Here is a 20,299-nt window from a genome sequence, read left to right on the forward strand (position 1 = left end):
TTAGAGGGATCGTTTGGGATCGTTAAGCGGGCCGCTCCAGGTGTTTGGCGGGCCGGATGTGGCCCGGGGGCCGTAGTTTAGAGAATCATCTTGTGAAGTGAAGCCACGCCCACCACTTGATGATTGATGATTGACAGGTGTGTTCATTTTAAAGCGTCTATGATGAGCTTTAGTTCGGTGTTGATTCTGGCGCCCCCTGTGGACAAAAGCAGAAGTGTTTCCCTGAATGACGACCTGTAAAGATCTCAAAGGACGGAGCTGCCGGTCCTGGTTCGGTCCGTTACAGTCCGATGTTTGTTTCTGACTCAGACGTCGTCACGAGATCAGAATCATGAGATCATCACATCCTGATCGATTGATACTTTTCAATACCAATTTTATTAATTTGAATAAAGGATGACATCATACACACGTGGTGAGCCCCGCCTCCTGCATGCCTTCGGACAGCCAATCAGCAGCACTGTTAGATCCTCCTCAGGCCCAGAGCTGTGATCCTGTCGGTGCTGATGAAACGTTGGTGAAAACCAGAACAAACAGAACAAATGTTGTGAGCAGTAACAGCTGGTGGCAGACCGGGCCGGACCGGGCCGGACCGGGCCGATACTCTGCAGTGTTTTGTGTCTGTTTGCTGATAAAATACATTAATTTAAATGTTTTTTCTCTAGGGGTGTCACGATACCAAAAATTCAGTAGTCGGTGCCAATACCAGTAAAATTACACGATTCTCGATGCCAATTTCGATATCACGGTTAAAAGAAAGGATTTTCTAAGATTCCATGTACTTTAACTTGAAACATGAACCTCTTTTTTAAAATATTTGAAAAATAACAAGACATACAAAACAGTGCAATAGAGCTGACATATGAACTCTGCTACACTTATATCCAATCTCCTGGCCTCATTTGAATTTCTCTCTTATTTCCCTTGCTTCTCTAGAGCCTCGGTTATAGTTGGCCAAGTTGTCCTGGTCCTGGACGTCATCCCCTGGTTGAACCTGGGAAAGGAAAATTGACATTTCAGTTAATAGTTAATTGACTAAAGAAAGCTGCACCTGCCTGCCCATTGGCTCCACACACACCTAATAGTAGATGCAGTCATTTGAAGTCACAGACAGGTGGTGGCAGGTAGTTCATTTTAAAACATTAACATAAAAATCAGGGCTGTCAAACGATTTTAAAAAAGCCAGGAATGGGACAGCAGCACAGCGCTTGTTTTCAATTGCAAATTTTACCCCAAAATGTACTATTCAATTAGCAATTAGGAAGCGATGTTCAGTGTGGTCGCGACGAAATTGCAGCTCTGTCACTCAATTCGCTTTTACATCGAGTTTTATTGGCATCGTAAAAAATGTTGTTTTTTTGGGGGGGGGGGGGTAATCATGTTTTGACAAACCGATTGCATATTCATTTGTAACTATATGAAACTAAGATATTCAGTGAATTTAGCTAGTTTTGACAAGATACTTGCAAGAGACATGCTCTCATTCTCTCTCTCCTTATAACTAACATAGCACTAGGTAGCTAGTGCTATGGTGCTAGGCTAATGTTAAAACTACAGCATGAGCTACGTACATAACATAAGTCATAACAAATGTGCCCACCGTCCCAAACATCATGTAACGTGTATTTCAGTATGACAGATTAAAAAAAACAAACAGAAAACGTTCATTCTTTGTTTGTTGTTAATATGAATCAGAACTCACCTTGAATTCTTTAAACAAATCCGGATGACGGTCTTTCAGGTGCTTCGCTGAACTGGAAGTATTACCTCCCTTGGCCACGTAGCATCGTTTGCATAATGGCTTCTGCGGATTAATGATAACGCGACGGTCATCTGCCTCGTACGGAAAGTTCTTCCATACACGACTCTTTGAGCCTTTTTTTAAAGGAGGTGGGGCTTTTGCTGCAGGGCATCTTCCACATGTGGTTTCTGTTATGACGTGTGGTTGCACTTGTTCGTGACCTACTACTTCTGAATGTAAGTATCGACTGGAACACTCTGAGGCGTATACTGCCCCCATCAGTTCCCGAGGAGGCGCCGCACCGATGCTGACACTGGAAGCGGTGCGAGCGGTACTTCAAAGAAATGGGCATCGTCAGTGTTTTGACATTTTAGAATCGAAAGGTATCGCAAGTATCGGTTCTCGTGACATCCCTGTTGTTCTCTCTGTTAGTTGTATCAGATATCACAAGTAATCTGACCAGAAAACACATCAGTCGACGTCTCATGTCAACATCTATTAATCAATATAAACGAGGCGGGACGAAATATTAATAATCTGAAAATAAAATATCAATAAATAAAACAGATTAAATGTCGTCTGAACTCTGAACCTGAGATATGATTCAGGATGATGTCATCACATGTGAGTTACACAGTGAACACCTGCTGTGATGTCATCACGTGAGTTACACATTCAGTGATGTCTCTTCAGAACCATCGGTCCCGTGAGTCTCTGCACGGGTCATTATTCTGAGGACGGACCCAGAATCACACACCTGGTACTGAAGCATGAGCTGACTGTTTCCACCTCCTGACGAGGACCGTTGCGTGGTGCGTTCAGAGTCCGTCTGTGAACCCGTCCTCGCAGCACCGGCCCGTCTCTGTGTTGGATGTCACGTTGAGGTCCGTTCAGGTTTCCTGTCCGTCTTCATGCAGATGACTGAAGAACACAGTGACTGTAATGTGATTACAGGATTCAGTATCCTGTTACACTGCTGTGTTGATGTATATCGTCATGGTGATGTGACATCAGTCTTCTCTGGTCTGTGTTATTGATCACAGTTCTGTTGAGACATCTTGTGTTGGACTGTTCTCTGTTGAGCTTCATGTTTCATTGTGGTTATTATTATGATAATTATGAGGATCGGACGTCTGATACCGCTTTCACACCAACATCAGCGGGTCCACACGGGTTTTTTAAACGTGGGTCAACTGGCTAAAAACCAACTATTGACCCGTCCCACCTGCCTCAGGTGAAGAAGCCCGTCTGTGACGCCTGGAACAGTCGTAACAAGAGAAAACAAACAGACTCATGGTGAAAGAACATCACAACCCCGAGACACGACCCGTTTACTGCCAGAATCTGAGCCACTCGGTCCAGTAACATTTCAAGTCTAGGAGAGCCGCACCATTAAAATCTACATCACTGCTGCCTGTAATCTATTACTCTCTGTGTTTGTCACTGCTGCCTGTAATCTATTACTCTCTGTGTGCGTCTCGTCTTTTAAATGATCTGAAGATGTTTTTATTGATTTGAATGTTGTTTAGTTTTATTCTATTGATGACTCATCTGTCTTTATGTCTACATGTGGCTGTGTGTGTGTGTGTGTGTGTGTGTGTGTGTGTGTGTGTGTGTGTGTGTGTGCGTGTGTTTTTGTGTGTGTGTGTGTGTCTGTTTTTGTGTGTGTGTGTGTGTGTGTGTGTGTGTTTTAGTGTGTGTGTGTGTGTGTGTGTGTGTGTGTGTGTGTGTGTGTGTGTGTGTGTTTTTGTGTGTGTGTGTGTATGTTTTAGTGTGTGTGTGTGTGTGTGGCTGTGTGTGTGTGTGTGTGTGTTGTAGTATGTGTGTGTGTGTGAGGCGAGCTGCTCCTGGTAACCATGAGCTCCACAGAGAGCTCATCTGATTGGCTGAGAGCACAGAGAGGCAGACCTGTCCACTCTGAGGTGTTTGATCAGGAAACAGATGTTGTGTTACCATATATGGTGATTGGGGGCGTTTCTGAGTGAACATGACTCAGAGCAGGTGGGATTAATCAGAGCTGATCTCATACAGGTGGGAGGACGGCTGATGGTTCTGGTTCTGATTTGATCAGTGAGACAGAGTTTTTTATCTTTTAGTTTATGTTTAAAAGTCATTTTTATCTTTGAAATAAAGATTAGTCGTTTGTCTTCATTATGTTGTTGCTGCTAATACAACCCAGCTGCTAAATGCTAACACTCACATCAGAGTCCAGTTGTTAAAGGTGTAGTATGTAAGAATTGGCCACCTATTGAACTCAGACTCCAAACAACGAGGGGGCAGCACTTCACCTAGCTAACTTCACTTAACTGCTACTGTTTATGACTGTAGCTACTGTTAGCTTGTTAGCTAGCCAGAGAGTTGGTGTTTACACTGCTAGCACAGGACCTTCTGACTGCTGGGAGAGAGGCTTTCAGGCCTGGAGCTAGCTGGTTAGCATGCTAATGTCAGTAGGTATCTCTACAACACAATACATAATGTCATCTCTTCACATCTGGATGATCATTGTCGTGAAGTTCAGCATGTTTTAAATTCTTACATATTGCACCTGCTGTCTCCGTAATGAGCTGTCATCATTGTTCGCATTAAATTAATTTTAGTTTAATGTTCGAACTTCTTATACAGTTTTCTTATTTGTGTCGGTGACGTGCTGACCACTGGTACACGTCCAGTTATTAAACAGAAGTGCAGTAACTTCACGGCTGCTCATGTTTGACTGTTTCCTGCTCAGACTGTTTATTTTCTATTTTTGTGTCCCTTTGTGTTCTCTTTTATTCAGCTAATGTTAGCATGCTAACATGCTAAGCTAAGATGGTTAATATCCCTGCTAAACGTCAGCATGTTAGCATCCTGATGTTAGCATCCTGATGTTAGCTTTTAGTGGCCTCACAGAGCTGGTACCATGACCCATAGACTGCATTTTGACCTTCCTCTCCTCCTCCTCCTCTTCAGTGGAGCTCTGTGGCGTGCTGCTGCTCACCGTCCTGCAGCTGTGCTCGGTGGCTCGCGGCGGCTGCGAGCCTCGCGTGGTGAACATCGGCGCCGTGCTGAGTCAGAAGCGCTACGAGCAGGTGTTCAAGGAGGCGGTGACGCAGGCCAACAACCTGTACGGGAAAGACAAGTTCAAGATGAACGCCATCTCCGTCACACACAAACCCAACGCCATCCAGATGGCTCTGTCCGTCTGCGAGGACCTCATCTCCAACCAGGTGAGCTATCCTGTCACCTGACTCAGCCTCACCTGTCCTCCACCTGGTGTCAGGGTCAACATGAGATTTAAAGTTTGTTTGAATTTATGATGATTGAATCTCCTCGTCCTCTCTGACAGTCAGACGATCAGACTCCTCTCATTCAAGCATCTGGTTAGCTTAGCTTAGCATAAAGACTGGACACGGGAGTATTTATCTCCTCATCTGTCTGACAGCAGCCGGTCACATGATCACATGGACAAACAGGTCAGAGCCGCACGATGAGCTGAAATGATCATATTGTGGTTATTTTGACAGATATAATTCATGATCAGTGTGAATGATCACGATTTTCATTTTCAAACTGTGACCATTGTTGTTCTGATCCAGACGAACGTGTTGTCAGCTCTTCATTCTGATGCTGTTTGTTCACAGTTTACTTGGATGTTGTGATTTCAATATTATTTGGGTTCATTGTGCAGCTGAGAGTGTTTCACAGTGGTGATCTGATCCTTCAGTGTGGGTCGCATCTGATCCGTGACATCCTGCAGTAACATCCTCCAGTAACATCCTGCAGTAACATCCTGCAGTAACATCCTCCAGTAACATCCTCCAGTAACATCCTCCAGTAACATCCTCCAGTAACATCCTGCAGTAACATCCTGCAGTAACATCCTGCAGTAACATCCTCCAGTAACAGCCTGCAGTAACATCCTCCAGTAACATCCTCCAGTAACATTCTGCAGTAACATCCTCCAGTAACATCCTGCAGTAACATCCTGCAGTAACATCCTCCAGTAACATCCTGCAGTAACATCCTCCAGTAACATCCTGCAGTAACATCCTCCAGTAACATTCTGCAGTAACATCCTGCAGTAACATCCTGCAGTAACATCCTCCAGTAACATCCTCCAGTAACATCCTGCAGTAACATCCTCCAGTAACATCCTGCAGTAACATCCTGCAGTAACATCCTCCAGTAACATCCTGCAGTAACATCCTGCAGTAACATCCTGCAGTAACATCCTCCAGTAACATTCTGCAGTAACATCCTGCAGTAACATCCTGCAGTAACATCCTCCAGTAACATCCTCCAGTAACATCCTGCAGTAACATCCTCCAGTAACATTCTGCAGTAACATCCTGCAGTAACATCCTCCAGTAACATCCTGCAGTAACATCCTCCAGTAACATCCTGCAGTAACATCCTCCAGTAACATTCTGCAGTAACATCCTGCAGTAACATCCTGCAGTAACATCCTCCAGTAACATCCTCCAGTAACATCCTGCAGTAACATCCTCCAGTAACATTCTGCAGTAACATCCTGCAGTAACATCCTGCAGTAACATCCTCCAGTAACATCCTCCAGTAACATTCTGCAGTAACATCCTCCAGTAACATTCTGCAGTAACATCCTCCAGTAACATCCTGCAGTAACATCCTCCAGTAACATCCTGCAGTAACATCCTCCAGTAACATCCTCCAGTAGCATCCTGCAGTAACATCCTGCAGTAACATCCTCCAGTAACATCCTGCAGTAACATCCTGCAGTAACATCCTCCAGTAACATCCTGCAGTAACATCCTCCAGTAGCATCCTGCAGTAACATCCTCCAGTAACATCCTGCAGTAACATCCTGCAGTAACATCCTGCAGTAACATCCTCCAGTAGCATCCTGCAGTAACATCCTCCAGTAACATCCTGCAGTAACATCCTCCAGTAACATCCTCCAGTAGCATCCTGCAGTAACATCCTCCAGTAACATCCTGCAGTAACATCCTGCAGTAACATCCTCCAGTAACATCCTCCAGTAACATCCTCCAATAACATCCTGCAGTAACATCCTCCAGTAACATCCTCCAGTAACATCCTGCAGTAACATCCTGCAGTAACATCCTCCAGTAACATGTTCCTCTGTAGAAGAAATGAGGCCAACATGGCGTCAACGTGACAGACAGCTTTGTTAGAGTGTGGGGGGGGGGGGGGGGGGGGGGGGGGGGGGGGGAGAGAGATGGACGTCAGATTAACATCCTCTCTCTCTGCAGAAACACAGATGTAATCCTCACAGAGGAGAGATGGAGGGATTATAGACACAGACACACACACAGACACACACACACACACACTGTGATGGAGAGATTATTTCCACCATCACAAAAAAAACACTGGAGATACTCGGATACTTTAGGTAAAATACTCCACTACAAGTAAAACCTCTTCATCATCAGACTGTAGTTACAGTAACTGATCATATATTAACATGTATAAAGTGTGTTTCAGCTGATCATCACATCACTGTTTATATCTGACTGATGACCAAATCTATTCATTTAAAAATGTAATCTGTAAAGTAACTAGTAACTAAAGTTATCAGATAAATGTAGTGGAAGATAAAATAACAGAAAATGGAAATACTCAGAGACCTGTTAATATTTAATGTTTCTTCTTCTTCTTCTTCTTCTTCTTCTTCTTCTTCTACTTCTTCTTCTACTTCTCTCTGCAGGTGTATGCGATCCTGGTCAGTCACCCTCCTCAGTCTAACGACCACCTGACTCCGACACCCGTCTCCTACACCGCCGGCTTCTACAGAATCCCTGTGGTTGGTCTGACGACGCGCATGTCCATCTACTCTGACAAGGTAACCTGAACCACCTGCAGCTACACCTGCAGCTACACACAGGACAATGGTGACAGATTTAAAATGTATGAAATAAAATGTGTCGTCAGGCTTCATGCTCATCCTCATAGTTTCTTCCTCGAGGAGTTCCTCTGGGCTTCGTCCTTGGACCTTTGATAATTCCTGTATATTGTTTTATTGTTTTTCTGGTCTCCAGTAGGAACCAATGAGCCTCAGACAAGAAGTCAGACAGTACTGAGAGACGGACTGACATGTTGTTGGGTTGAGTCTGAACATGAGATTTAATGATAAACTAAATAAATACAGAACAACAGGTATCTGTCTCAGAGCGGTGTGTTATTGACTGAACTGTGGTCCAGTAACTGAGTCATGTGTGTTCACACTAGGGATGCAACGGTACAGTTTTCCCACGGTTCGTTATGCATCACAGTTTTTGGGCCACGGTAACGGTACGGTTTCGATATCTTAATATAAAACTACTCACACTAGCAAAGGCAATATTGCATGTAAAAATAATTAAAAGCAGATATAGTCAAACCACAAACCTTATTATACAAATTTAACACTTATCTTAATTGCCTTCCATAAAAAACATATGCAGTATCCAATCAAGTTAAACAGCAAGCATTATTGTAGTATTGTATTGTATTGTTTGCCTTTGTGTATTGAACCTACCAGTGCATATTGAACGGTTCGATAAAATATTGAATATTGTTGCATCACTAGTTCAGACGGTCCTGTGCCTTTCTTCAGACTCTGTTAAGTGCAGGTTGCAGAATATTAAGTCCAGTTGTTCCCAGTTTAGAGACTCTCAGGTTGAACTGGAACCACTCAGAGTCTCTCAGCGTTACAATATTGATGAAATAATTCACCCGTTATCGGCCCCAGAATATCCAGCACTCCCAGCGAACGACGCTCCATATTTTAGAGGATTTAGAGACGAAATGAAATATTCACGTTTTATCTGTCGGTGTTTGAGCTGAAGGCCACAGCAGCAGCTGCTGTTCACTCACATCCTGTCACTGTGCTGGGCAGCAGAGGTTTCATGTGGATGTGAACAGTTAAAGGGACAGTTCACTCAAAAAACAGAACAGAACAACATCTCCTGTCTGTCCTCAGGTGATGTCTGTCTGTCGGTTTGATTTAAATACAGACAAACATCAGTCTGTCCTCAGAAACGTGTTAAACTATAACGACCTGACTGCTGTTTACTTCCTGTTCCAGTTTAAGTGTGACCATCATCTGTGTCTAACTGGTTTACGACACAGCAGCAGAACAAACTGGTCCAGCTCAGAAGTGTAATGTGAGTTAACTCTCCGTCCTCCTCCGTGCTGTTCAGAGCATCCACCTGTCGTTCCTGAGGACGGTGCCTCCGTACTCTCACCAGGCTCACGTCTGGTTCGACCTGATGAGAGAGTTCAGGTGGAACCACATCATCCTGATCGTCAGCGACGACCACGAAGGACGAGCCGCCCAGAAGAGACTGGAGACGCTGCTGGAGGAGAGAGAGACCAAGGTGAGACACACACACACACACACACACACACACACACACACACACACACACACACACACACACACACTGTCAGTGTGATGACACGTGTGTGTGTATATGTAACAACCTGTGTGATGCTTCGTTCTAATCCAGGTGTGTTGTGTTGTGTCATCATTCAGACATCCAGACTGCAGTTTGACTTCTATAATCACCTGTTGAACATTTAAACTCACACACACACAGTGTTGATAACTGAAGAACGAAGATGCAGTCAGAGCTACACCTTCACACCTTCACACCTTCACACCTGTGAAGCTCTGAAAAGTACCCAACAGTCATACAGAGTAAGAATAAAGACATCATGTGAAAAGACTGAACGTATCAGTTAAACTCTTCTTCTTCTTCTTCTTCTTCTTCTTCTTCTTCTTCTTCTTCTTCTTCTTCTTCTTGTGCTCCTCCTTCTTCTTCTCCTTCTTCTTCTTCTTCTTCTTCTTGTGCTCCTTCTTCTTCTTCTTGGTTCTGAGGTCTATGAGATGATCTGCAGCTCAACATGTTTGTAGAACTGAAACTGCTCTCTGTACCTCCATCTTCCTCCATCTTCCTCCATCTTCTTCCATCTTCCTCTGTCATCCTCCATCTTCCTCCATCTTCCTCTATCATCCTCCATTATCCTCCATCACCCTCCATCATCCTCCATCTTCTTCCATCTTCCTCCATCTTCTTCCATCTTCCTCTGTCATCCTCCATCTTCTTCCATCTTCCTCCATCTTCTTCCATCTTCCTCCATCTTCTTCCATCTTCCTCCATCTTCTTCCATCATCCTCCATCTTCCTCCATCTTCCTCCATCATCCTCCATCTTCCTCTGTCATCCTCCATCTTCTTCCATCTTCCTCCATCTTCCTCCATCATCCTCCATCTTCCTTCATCTTCCTCCATCTTCCTCCATCTTCTTCCATCTTCCTCTGTCATCCTCCATCTTCTTCCATCTTCCTCCATCTTCTTCCATCATCCTCCATCTTCTTCCATCATCCTCCATCTTCCTCCATCATCCTCCATCTTCCTTCATCTTCCTCCATCATCCTCCATCTTCTTCCATCTTCCTCCATCTTCTTCCATATCCTCCATCTTCCTCCATCTTCTTCCATCTTCCTCCATCTTCTTCCATCATCCTCCATCTTCCTTCATCTTCCTCCATCATCCTCCATCTTCCTCCATCTTCTTCCATCTTCCTCATCTTCTTCCCTCTTCCTCTGTCATCCTCCATCTTCCTCCATCATCCTCCATCTTCTTCCATCTTCCTGTCATCCTCCATCTTCCTCCATCATCCTCCATCTTCTTCCATCTTCCTCCATCTTCCTCATCATCCTCCATCTTCCTTCACCTTCCTCCATCTTCCTCCATCTTCTTCCATCTTCCTCTGTCATCCTCCATCTTCTTCCATCTTCCTCCATCTTCTTCCATTATCCTCCATCATCCTCCATCTTCTTCCATCTTCCTCCATCATCCTCCATCTTCCTTCATCTTCCTCCATCTTCCTCCATCTTCTTCCATCTTCCTCATCTTCTTCCCTCTTCCTCTGTCATCCTCCATCTTCCTCCATCATCCTCCATCTTCTTCCATCTTCCTCATCTTCTTCCCTCTTCCTCTGTCATCCTCCATCTTCCTCCATCATCCTCCATCTTCTTCCATCTTCCTGTCATCCTCCATCTTCCTCCATCATCCTCCATCTTCTTCCATCTTCCTCCATCTTCCTCATCATCCTCCATCTTCCTTCATCTTCCTCCATCTTCCTCCATCTTCTTCCATCTTCCTCCATTATCCTCCATCTTCTTCCATCTTCCTCCATCTTCCTCTGTCATCCTCTATCTTCCTTCATCTTCCTCCATCTTCCTCCATCTTCCTCTGTCATCCTCCATCTTCCTCCATCATCCTCCATCTTCCTTCATCTTCCTCCATCTTCCTCCATCTTCTTCCATTATCCTCCATCATCCTCCATCTTCTTCCATCTTCCTCCATCTTCCTCCATTATCCTCCATCTTCCTCCATCATCCTCCATTATCCTCCATCTTCTTCCATCTTCCTCCATCTTCCTCCATTATCCTCCATCTTCCTCCATCTTCCTCTATCATCCTCCATCATCCTCCATCTTCTTCCATCTTCCTCCATCTTCCTCCATTATCCTCCATCTTCCTCTATCATCCTCCATTATCCTCCATCTTCCTCCATCTTCCTCCATCTTCTTCCATTATCCTCCATCATCCTCCATATTCCTCCATCATCCTCCATATTCTTCCATCTTCCTCCATCTTCCGCCATTATCCTCCATCTTCCTCCATCTTCTTCCATCTTCCTCTGTCATCCTCCATCTTCCTCCATCTTCCTCTATCATCCTCCGTTATCCTCCATCACCCTCCATCATCCTCCATCTTCTTCCATCTTCCTCCATCTTCCTTCATCATCCTCCATCTTCCTCCATCATCCTCCATCTTCCTTCATCTTCCTCCATCATCCTCCATCTTCCTCCATTATCCTCCATCTTCCTCCATCTTCTTCCATCTTCCTCTGTCATCCTCCATCTTCCTCCATCACCCTCCATCATCCTCCATCTTCTTCCATCTTCCTCCATCTTCTTCCATCACCCTCCATCTTCCTCCATCATCCTCCATCTTCCTTCATCTTCCTCCATCATCCTCCATCATCCTCCATCTTCCTCCATCTTCCTCATCTTCTTCCATCTTCCTCTGTCATCCTCCATCTTCCTTCATCTTCCTCCATCTTCCTTCATCTTCCTCCATCTTCCTCCATCTTCCTCCATCATTCTCCATCTTCCTTCATCTTTCTCCATCTTCCTCCATCACCCTCCATCTTCCTCCATCACCCTCCATCTTCCTCCATCATCCTCCATCTTCCTCCATCTTTTTCCATTATCCTCCATCTTCTTCCATCTTCCTCCATCTTTTTCCATTATCCTCCATCTTCTTCGATCTTCCTCCATCTTCCTCCATTATCCTCCATCATCCTCCATCTTCTTCCATCTTCCTCCATCTCCTCTATCTTCTTTCTGTCAGACGTTCAGAGCTGCTTCTCCTCCATCACTGTCTTTTCTCTCTTTCCTTCTGTTCTGTTTGTTTTGAATCTCCACCAAGATAACTGTGTCATTGATCCTGTGTGGGTCAGAGTCAGCAGGATATGAGCAGATATTGATATTGATCTCTGGATCTTCATCTCTCTGCTCCTCTGAGCCTCACTGATTCCTGATCTCCACAGTATGATGTTGATCATTTGACTCCAGTCTGGATCTCCACATCTGTTTATCATCTGGACATGTTGCCATAGCAACAAGTCATTAAGGCCAGACCTGCTGAAGGTGCAGTTTGTTGACGGTCAGCTGACTGTGAGTCACAAACAGGAAGTCTTTCAGATTAAAAGATAATTATGAAACAATTAAAAACCAACTCAATGTAGAGACCACATGTCCATCAATCTGTTGCCTCGGTGCATGCTGGGAGGGTTCACAGCTAACCCACAATCAGCCTCGACCAATCACAGCAGCGTGGAGCGTTGGACAACGTTGCTTAGAAACACCTGGGTGCTGATTGGTCAACAGCCATTCAAACTGTTTCACTGTCACTATTATGTTAAAGCACAGTTTTAGGAGCAGAACCAGAACCAGGACAAGACTCCGAACGCTGCGCTCATGTTCAGTACATGTTCATCAGCGACTTTTCTGTTCAGTTTGATCAGAACCACAGGTTATAACCTCTGATCCTCCTCTGGATCTATGAACTGGACGTCCTCTGACCCGACAGAGGTTTGTTTTCTGTCCCCTGATTTCCTTCACTGTATTTTGCAGATTATTCGATTTCTAATTATTTTCTGTGTGAGTCATTTTTATGACGTCTTGGTGGAGATTTATTTATTTAAGTTTTTCTCTTTTTTAAAAATTCTATTCTTTTATTTCTTTGAGCTTCAATTTTATTTCTGTCCATTCAGTTGCAGCTTCAGTTTACCTCCTCTTTCTTTAGACCACTTCTTGTCTGTCTGTCTGTCTGTCTGTCTGTCTGTCTGTCTGTCTGTCCACGTCATCTTTCAGTTCTTCACCTCCGTCTGTCGTCTGGTTTCTCATCACCTCGACACTGACGGAGCTCGGAGTCGTGCAAACACATCTCAGCTGCTTCTGTCACAGCTGTCAACCTGACAGACAGACAGACAGACAGGCAGACAGACAGGCAGGCAGGCAGGCAGGCAGACAGACAGGCAGACGGACGGACGGGCAGACGGACAGACAGACAGACAGACAGACAGACAGGCAGGCAGGCAGACGGACGGACAGATGGACGGGCAGACAGGCAGGCAGGCAGGCAGGCAGGCAGACAGACAGGCAGGCAGGCAGGCAGGCAGGCAGACAGGCAGACAGGCAGGCAAACACACAGACAGACAGACAGATCTGTACCTCCGCACAGTAAATGTATTGTGTCTGCTGCTGTGTGCGCCTCCATAACCGACCAGAGAAACGACCCGTGAGTTCAGTTCCTGCCGCTCTGTCAGTTTCCATGCAGGAGCTACAAGTAGTGAAGAATTTAAAGAAACTCCAGTGAAACCGTTTTAATCAATTAAGAGTTTATTAGTAGAGGCAGGTTCAGGAAGTCCTCAGTGAGTCCAGTGGAGACGAGTTCAAGTTCAGATGTGACTTCCTGTTGGAGCCACAGCGACTCATGAATGTTGGAGGAGGAACATGAATATTAAAGTAGGTTAACAGAAGCACAGCGTTGTGTCTGAATTAAACATCTGTCTGATTCATAATGAAATAATGATGAATATCATGAGCGCTGACTGTACAGAGACAATAGATGCTCTGTATTTACTTCACTATACTACTGGAATCATCTCAACAGTGAAATGATCTTAATGTTAATTACTGATAACTGAGGGGGTTTAATCCTCAGAGAACATCAGTTGTCTCAGATGCTCTGTTTTACCTCCTGTCTCTTTAAGCCCCCCCACCCTGAAAACCAAGTCTCTTCTGATTGGTCAGCTCACACATGCCTGAGCCAGCACCGCTCTGTTGTGTTTTCAGCTTCCAGTTAGCGTCACCTCTATTCTGCCATGAATACAGGCATTAATCACGCCAGTGTGTGACAAGGTGATGTAGTCATGTCACAAAGTTACAGAATTAAAGGCGGGGCTACTGACGAGGCATTCAGGAGCAGTGTTTTCTGTGGGAGAGAGGAGCCTTTGGGAAGGTAAAGAAACTGAAAAAAAGCTTCATATGTTCTTTTAAAACAAGACATTTGAACAAAGGCCCAACATGCAGAAGTGGTCGTCAGCTTGTCCTCACAGAAAGAGATGATGTCATAAATTAACGTAGAAATAACTTGTATTTTATTTCCATCACTGAAAAGTTAAGTGTCTTCTTCTTCTTCTTCTTCTTCAGACTGCTAGTAGCAGCTGTGTTGAGCTTCTCTCTGTTTTCTACTTTCTCAGACATTTTCTTTGCTGTTATACATTATTTTGTTCCATACAAAGTCACTGAAAGAAGGAAAATAAAGCGTTCTATTAGCTCCTTAGCTTAGCGTAGTAGGCTAGGTAGCTGATAGCAATTTGTCCCTTCAGCTTAATTGTTGGTCAGCAGGACTCAGAGTTGAACTGTACGTCATCTAAAACGTCCAATAACAGTCTTTGTAACGTGGACACATTAACAGGTGGGAGTGTAGGACTAACTGAGTGGTGGACTAACTGAGTGTAGGACTAACTGAGAGGAGGACTAACTGAGAGGAGGACTAACTGAGTGTAGGACTAACTGAGAGAAGGACTAACTGAGTGTAGGACTAACTGAGAGGACTAACTGAGAGGCCTAACTGAGTGTAGGACTAACTGAGTGTAGGACTAACTGAGAGGAGGACTAACTGAGAGGAGGACTAACTGAGTATAGGACTAACTGAGAGGACTAACTGAGTGTAGGACTAACTGAGTAGGACTAACTGAGAGGACTAACTGAGAGGACTAACTGAGTGTAGGACTAGCTGAGAGGACTAACTGAGAGGACTAACTGAGTGTAGGCCTAACTGAGTGTAGGACTAACTGAGAGGAGGACTGACTGAGAGGAGGACTAACTGAGTATAGGACTAACTGAGAGGACTAACTGAGTGTAGGACTAACTGAGAGGACTAACTGAGTGTAGGACTAACTGAGAGGAGGGCTAACTGAGTGTAGGACTAACTGAGCGGAGGACTAACTGAGAGGATGACTAACTGAGTGTAGGACTAACTGAGAAGATGACTAACTGAGAGGAGGACTAACTGAGAGGAGGACTAACTGAGTGGAGGACTAACTGAGAGGACTAACTGAGAGGAGGACTGACTGTAGGACTAACTGAAAGGAGGACTAACTGGGTGTAGGACTAACTGAGAGGAGGACTAACTGAGAGGAGGACTAACTGAGTGTAGGACTAACTGAGTGTAGGACTAACTGAGTGTAGGACTAACTGAGAGGAGGACTAACTGAGAGGACTAACTGAGTGTAGGACTAACTGAAAGGATGACTAACTGAGAGGAGAACTAACTGAGAGGATGACTAACTGAGTGTAGGACTAACTGAGAGGAGGACTTACTGAGTGTAGGACTAACTGAGAGGAGGACTAACTGAGAGGAGGACTAACTGAGAGGAGAACTAACTGAGAGGATGACTAACTGAGAGGAGAACTAACTGAGAGGAGAACTAACTGAGAGGATGACTAACTGAGAGGAGGACTAACTGAGAGGAGGACTAACTGACAGGAGGACTAACTGAGAGGAGGACTAACTGAGTGTAGGACTAACTGAGAGGAGGACTTACAGAGTGTAGGACTTACTGAGTGTAGGACTAACTGAGAGGAGGACTAACTGAGAGGAGAACTAACTGAGAGGATGACTAACTGAGAGGAGGACTAACTGAGTGGTGGACTAACTGAGTGTAGGACTAACTGAGAGGAGGACTAACTGAGTGTAGGACTAACTGAGAGAAGGACTAACTGAGTGTAGGACTAACTGAGTGTAGGACTAACTGAGTGTAGGACTAACTGAGAGGACTAACTGAGAGGACTAACTGAGTGTAGGCCTAACTGAGTGTAGGACTAACTGAGAGGAGGACTAACTGAGTATAGGACTAACTGAGAGGACTAACTGAGTGTAGGACTAACTGAGAGGAGGGCTAACTGAGTGTAGGACTAATTGAGTGGAGGATTAACTGAGAGGATGACTAACTGAGAGGAGAACTAACTGAGAGGATGACTAACTGAGAGGATGACTAACTGAGAGGAGGACTAACTGAGAGGATGACTAACTGAGAGGAGGACTAACTGACAGGAGGACTAACTGAGTATAGGACTAACTGAGAGGACTAACTGAGTGTAGGACTAACTGAGAGGAGGGCTAACTGAGTGTAGGACTAATTGAGTGGAGGACTAACTGAGAGGATGACTAACTGAGAGGAGAACTAACTGAGAGGATGACTAACTGAGAGGAGGACTAACTGAGAGGATGACTAACTGAGAGGAGGACTAACTGACAGGAGGACTAACTGAGAGGAGGACTAACTGAGTGTAGGACTAACTGAGAGGAGGACTTACTGAGTGTAGGACTAACTGAGAGGAGGACTAACTGAGAGGAGAACTAACTGAGAGGATGACTAACTGAGAGGAGAACTAACTGAGTGGTGGACTAACTGAGTGTAGGACTAACTGAGAGGAGGACTAACTGAGAGGATGACTAACTGAGTGTAGGACTAACTGAGAGAAGGACTAACTGAGTGTAGGACTAACTGAGAGGACTAACTGAGAGGACTAACTGAGTGTAGGACTAACTGAGAGGACTAACTGAGAGGACTAACTGAGTGTATGCCTAACTGAGTGTAGGACTAACTGAGAGGAGGACTAACTGAGTATAGGACTAACTGAGAGGACTAACTGAGTGTAGGACTAACTGAGAGGAGGGCTAACTGAGTGTAGGACTAATTGAGTGGAGGACTAACTGAGAGGATGACTAACTGAGTGTAGGACTAACTGAGTGTAGGACTAACTGAGAAGATGACTAACTGAGAGGAGGACTAACTGAGAGGAGGACTAACTGAGTGGAGGACTAACTGAGAGGACTAACTGAGAGGAGGACTGACTGTAGGACTAACTGAGTGTAGGACTAACTGAGTGGAGGACTAACTGAGAGGACTAACTGAGTGGAGGACTAACTGAGAGGAGGACTTACTGAGTGTAGGACTTACTGAGTGTAGGACTAACTGAGAGGATGACTAACTGAGAGGAGGACTAACTGAGAGGACTAACTGAGTGTAGGACTAACTGAGAGGAGGACTAACTGAGAGGAGGACTAACTGAGAGGAGAACTAACTGAGAGGATGACTAACTGAGTGTAGGACTAACTGAGAGGATGACTAATTGACAGGAGGACTAACTGACAGGAGGACTAACTGAGAGGAGGACTAACTGAGAGGAGGACTAACTGAGATGATGACTAACTGACAGGAGGACTAACTGAGTGTAGGACTAACTGAGAGGAGGACTAACTGAGTGTAGGACTAACTGAGAGGAGGACTAACTGAGAGGAGGACTTACTGAGTGTAGGACTAACTGAGAGGAGGACTAACTGAGAGGAGGACTAACTGAAAGGAGGACTAACTGAGAGGAGGACTGAATGTAGGACTAACTGAAAGGAGGACTAACTGAATGTAGGACTAACTGGATGTAGGACTAACTGAGAGGAGGACTAACTGAGTGTAGGACTAACTGAGAGGAGGACTAACTGAGAGGAGGACTAACTGATTGTAGGACTAACTGAGAGGAGGACTAACTGAGAGGAGGACTAACTGAGAGGAGGACTTACTGAGAGGAGAACTAACTGAGAGGATGACTAACTGAGTGTAGGACTAACTGAGAGGAGGACTAACTGAGAGGAGAACTAACTGAGAGGATGACTAACTGAGAGGAGAACTAACTGAGAGGATGACTAACTGAGAGGAGGACTAACTGAGAGGAGGACTAACTGAGAGGAGAACTAACTGAGAGGAGGACTAACTGAGTGTAGGACTAACTGAGTGTAGGACTAACTGAAAGGAGGACTAACTGAGTGTAGGACTAACAGAGGAGGACTTACTGAGTGTAGGACTAACTGAGAGGAGGACTAACTGAGAGGAGGACTAACTGAGAGGAGGACTGAATGTAGGACTAACTGAAAGGAGGACTAACTGAATGTAGGACTAACTGGATGTAGGACTAACTGAGAGGAGGACTAACTGAGTGTAGGACTAACTGAGAGGAGGACTAACTGAGAGGAGGACTAACTGAATGTAGGACTAACTGAGAGGAGGACTAACTGAGAGGAGGACTTACTGAGTGTAGGACTAACTGAGAGGAGGACTAACTGAGAGGAGGACTTACTGAGAGGAGAACTAACTGAGAGGATGACTAACTGAGTGTAGGACTAACTGAGAAGAGGACTAACTGAGAGGAGAACTAACTGAGAGGATGACTAACTGAGAGGAGAACTAACTGAGAGGATGACTAACTGAGAGGAGGACTAACTGAGAGGAGGACTAACTGAGAGGAGGACTAACTGACAGGAGAACTAACTGAGTGTAGGACTACCTGACAGGAGGACTAACTGAGAGGAGGACTAACTGAGTGTAGGACTAACTGAGAGGAGGACTAACTGACAGGAGGACTAACTGAGTGTAGGACTAACAGAGGAGGACTTACTGAGTGTAGGACTTACTGAGAGGAGGACTAACTGAGAGGAGGACTAACTGAGTGGAGGACTAACTGAGAGGAGGACTGAGTGTAGGACTAACTGAAAGGAGGACTAACTGAATGTAGGACTAACTGAATGTAGGACTAACTGAGAGGAGGACTAACTGAGTGTAGGACTAACTGAGAGGAGGACTAACTGAGAGGAGGACTAACTGAATGTAGGACTAACTGAAAAGGAGGACTAACTGAGTGTAGGACCAACTGAGAGGAGGACTAACTGAGTGTAGGACTAACTGAGAGGAGGACTAACTGAGAGGAGGACTTACTGAGTGTAGGACTAACTGAGTGTAGGACTAACTGAGAGGAGGACTAACTGAGAGGAGGACTTACTGAGTGTAGGACTAACTGAGAGGAGGACTAACTGAGAGGAGGACTAACTGAGTGCAGGACTAACTGAGTGTAGGACTAACTGAGAGGAGGACTAACTGACAGGAGGACTAACTGACAGGAGGACTAACTGAGAGGAGGACTAACTGAGTGTAGGACCAACAGAGGAGGACTTACTGAGTGTAGGACTTACTGAGAGGAGGACTAACTGAGAGGAGGACTAACTGAGTGGAGGACTAATTGAGAGGAGGACTAACTGAGAAGAGGACTAACTGAGTGTAGGACCAACAGAGGAGGACTTACTGAGTGTAGGACTAACTGAGAGGAGGACTAACTGAGAGGATGACTAACTGAGTGTAGGACTAACTGAGAGGAGGACTAACTGAGTGCAGGACTAACTGAGTGTAGGACTAACTGAGAGGAGGACTGAGTGTAGGACTAACTGAAAGGAGGACTAACTGAGTGTAGGACTAACTGAGTGTAGGACTAACTGAGAGGAGGACTGAGTGTAGGACTAACTGAAAGGAGGACTAACTGAGTGTAGGACTAACTGAGAGGAGGACTAACTGAGAGGAGGACTAACTGAGTGTAGGATTAATTGAGAGGAGGACTAACTGAGAAGAGGACTAACTGAGTGTAGGACCAACAGAGGAGGACTTACTGAGTGTAGGACTAACTGAGAGGAGGACTAACTGAGAGGATGACTAACTGAGTGTAGGACTAACTGAGAGGAGGACTAACTGAGTGTAGGACTAACTGAGAGGAGGACTAACTGAGAGGAGGACTAACTGAGTGTAGGATTAACTGAGTGTAGGACTAACTGAGAGGAGGACTAACTGAGAGGAGGACCTTTACTGGAACTCAGGAAGGTTAGTGACACCAGTCGCCATGGTTACATTTAGTGAGACCTCCATCTGAAGACGTTAGCTTCCACAGCAGCTGGTTGCTGCAGGAGAGTTTGGGCTAACATTACCCGGATGTGTCTGAACTCAAGCTAACAGCTCTCAGCTCATGATGTGATGCTAACAGACTTATGCTAAGCTAACTGAGTGTTCCTGTCTGTTCAGCTCTGAGGTGTCTTCGGATGTTGAACTGATCCTACAGAATCATGATGATGA

General features: G+C 45.1%; 1 protein-coding gene across 1 annotated transcript in view; it reads left to right on the top strand.

Annotated features, from left to right (window-relative positions):
- Nucleotides 1–20,299, top strand: part of LOC311261854 (glutamate receptor ionotropic, NMDA 1-like) — a 55,968-nt gene that overhangs the window by 5,926 nt on the left and 29,743 nt on the right. Inside the window, exons 2-4 of the mRNA XM_084360867.1 lie at nucleotides 4,691–4,947; nucleotides 7,431–7,565; nucleotides 8,905–9,078. Of these exons, the coding sequence (XP_084216993.1) occupies nucleotides 4,691–4,947; nucleotides 7,431–7,565; nucleotides 8,905–9,078 (566 nt within the window). The remainder of the gene's footprint in view (nucleotides 1–4,690; nucleotides 4,948–7,430; nucleotides 7,566–8,904; nucleotides 9,079–20,299) is intronic.

The sequence above is a fragment of the Pagrus pagrus genome (genome assembly GCF_965226575.1).
Source record: "Pagrus pagrus genome assembly, chromosome: 8".
NCBI lineage: Eukaryota > Metazoa > Chordata > Actinopteri > Spariformes > Sparidae > Pagrus > Pagrus pagrus.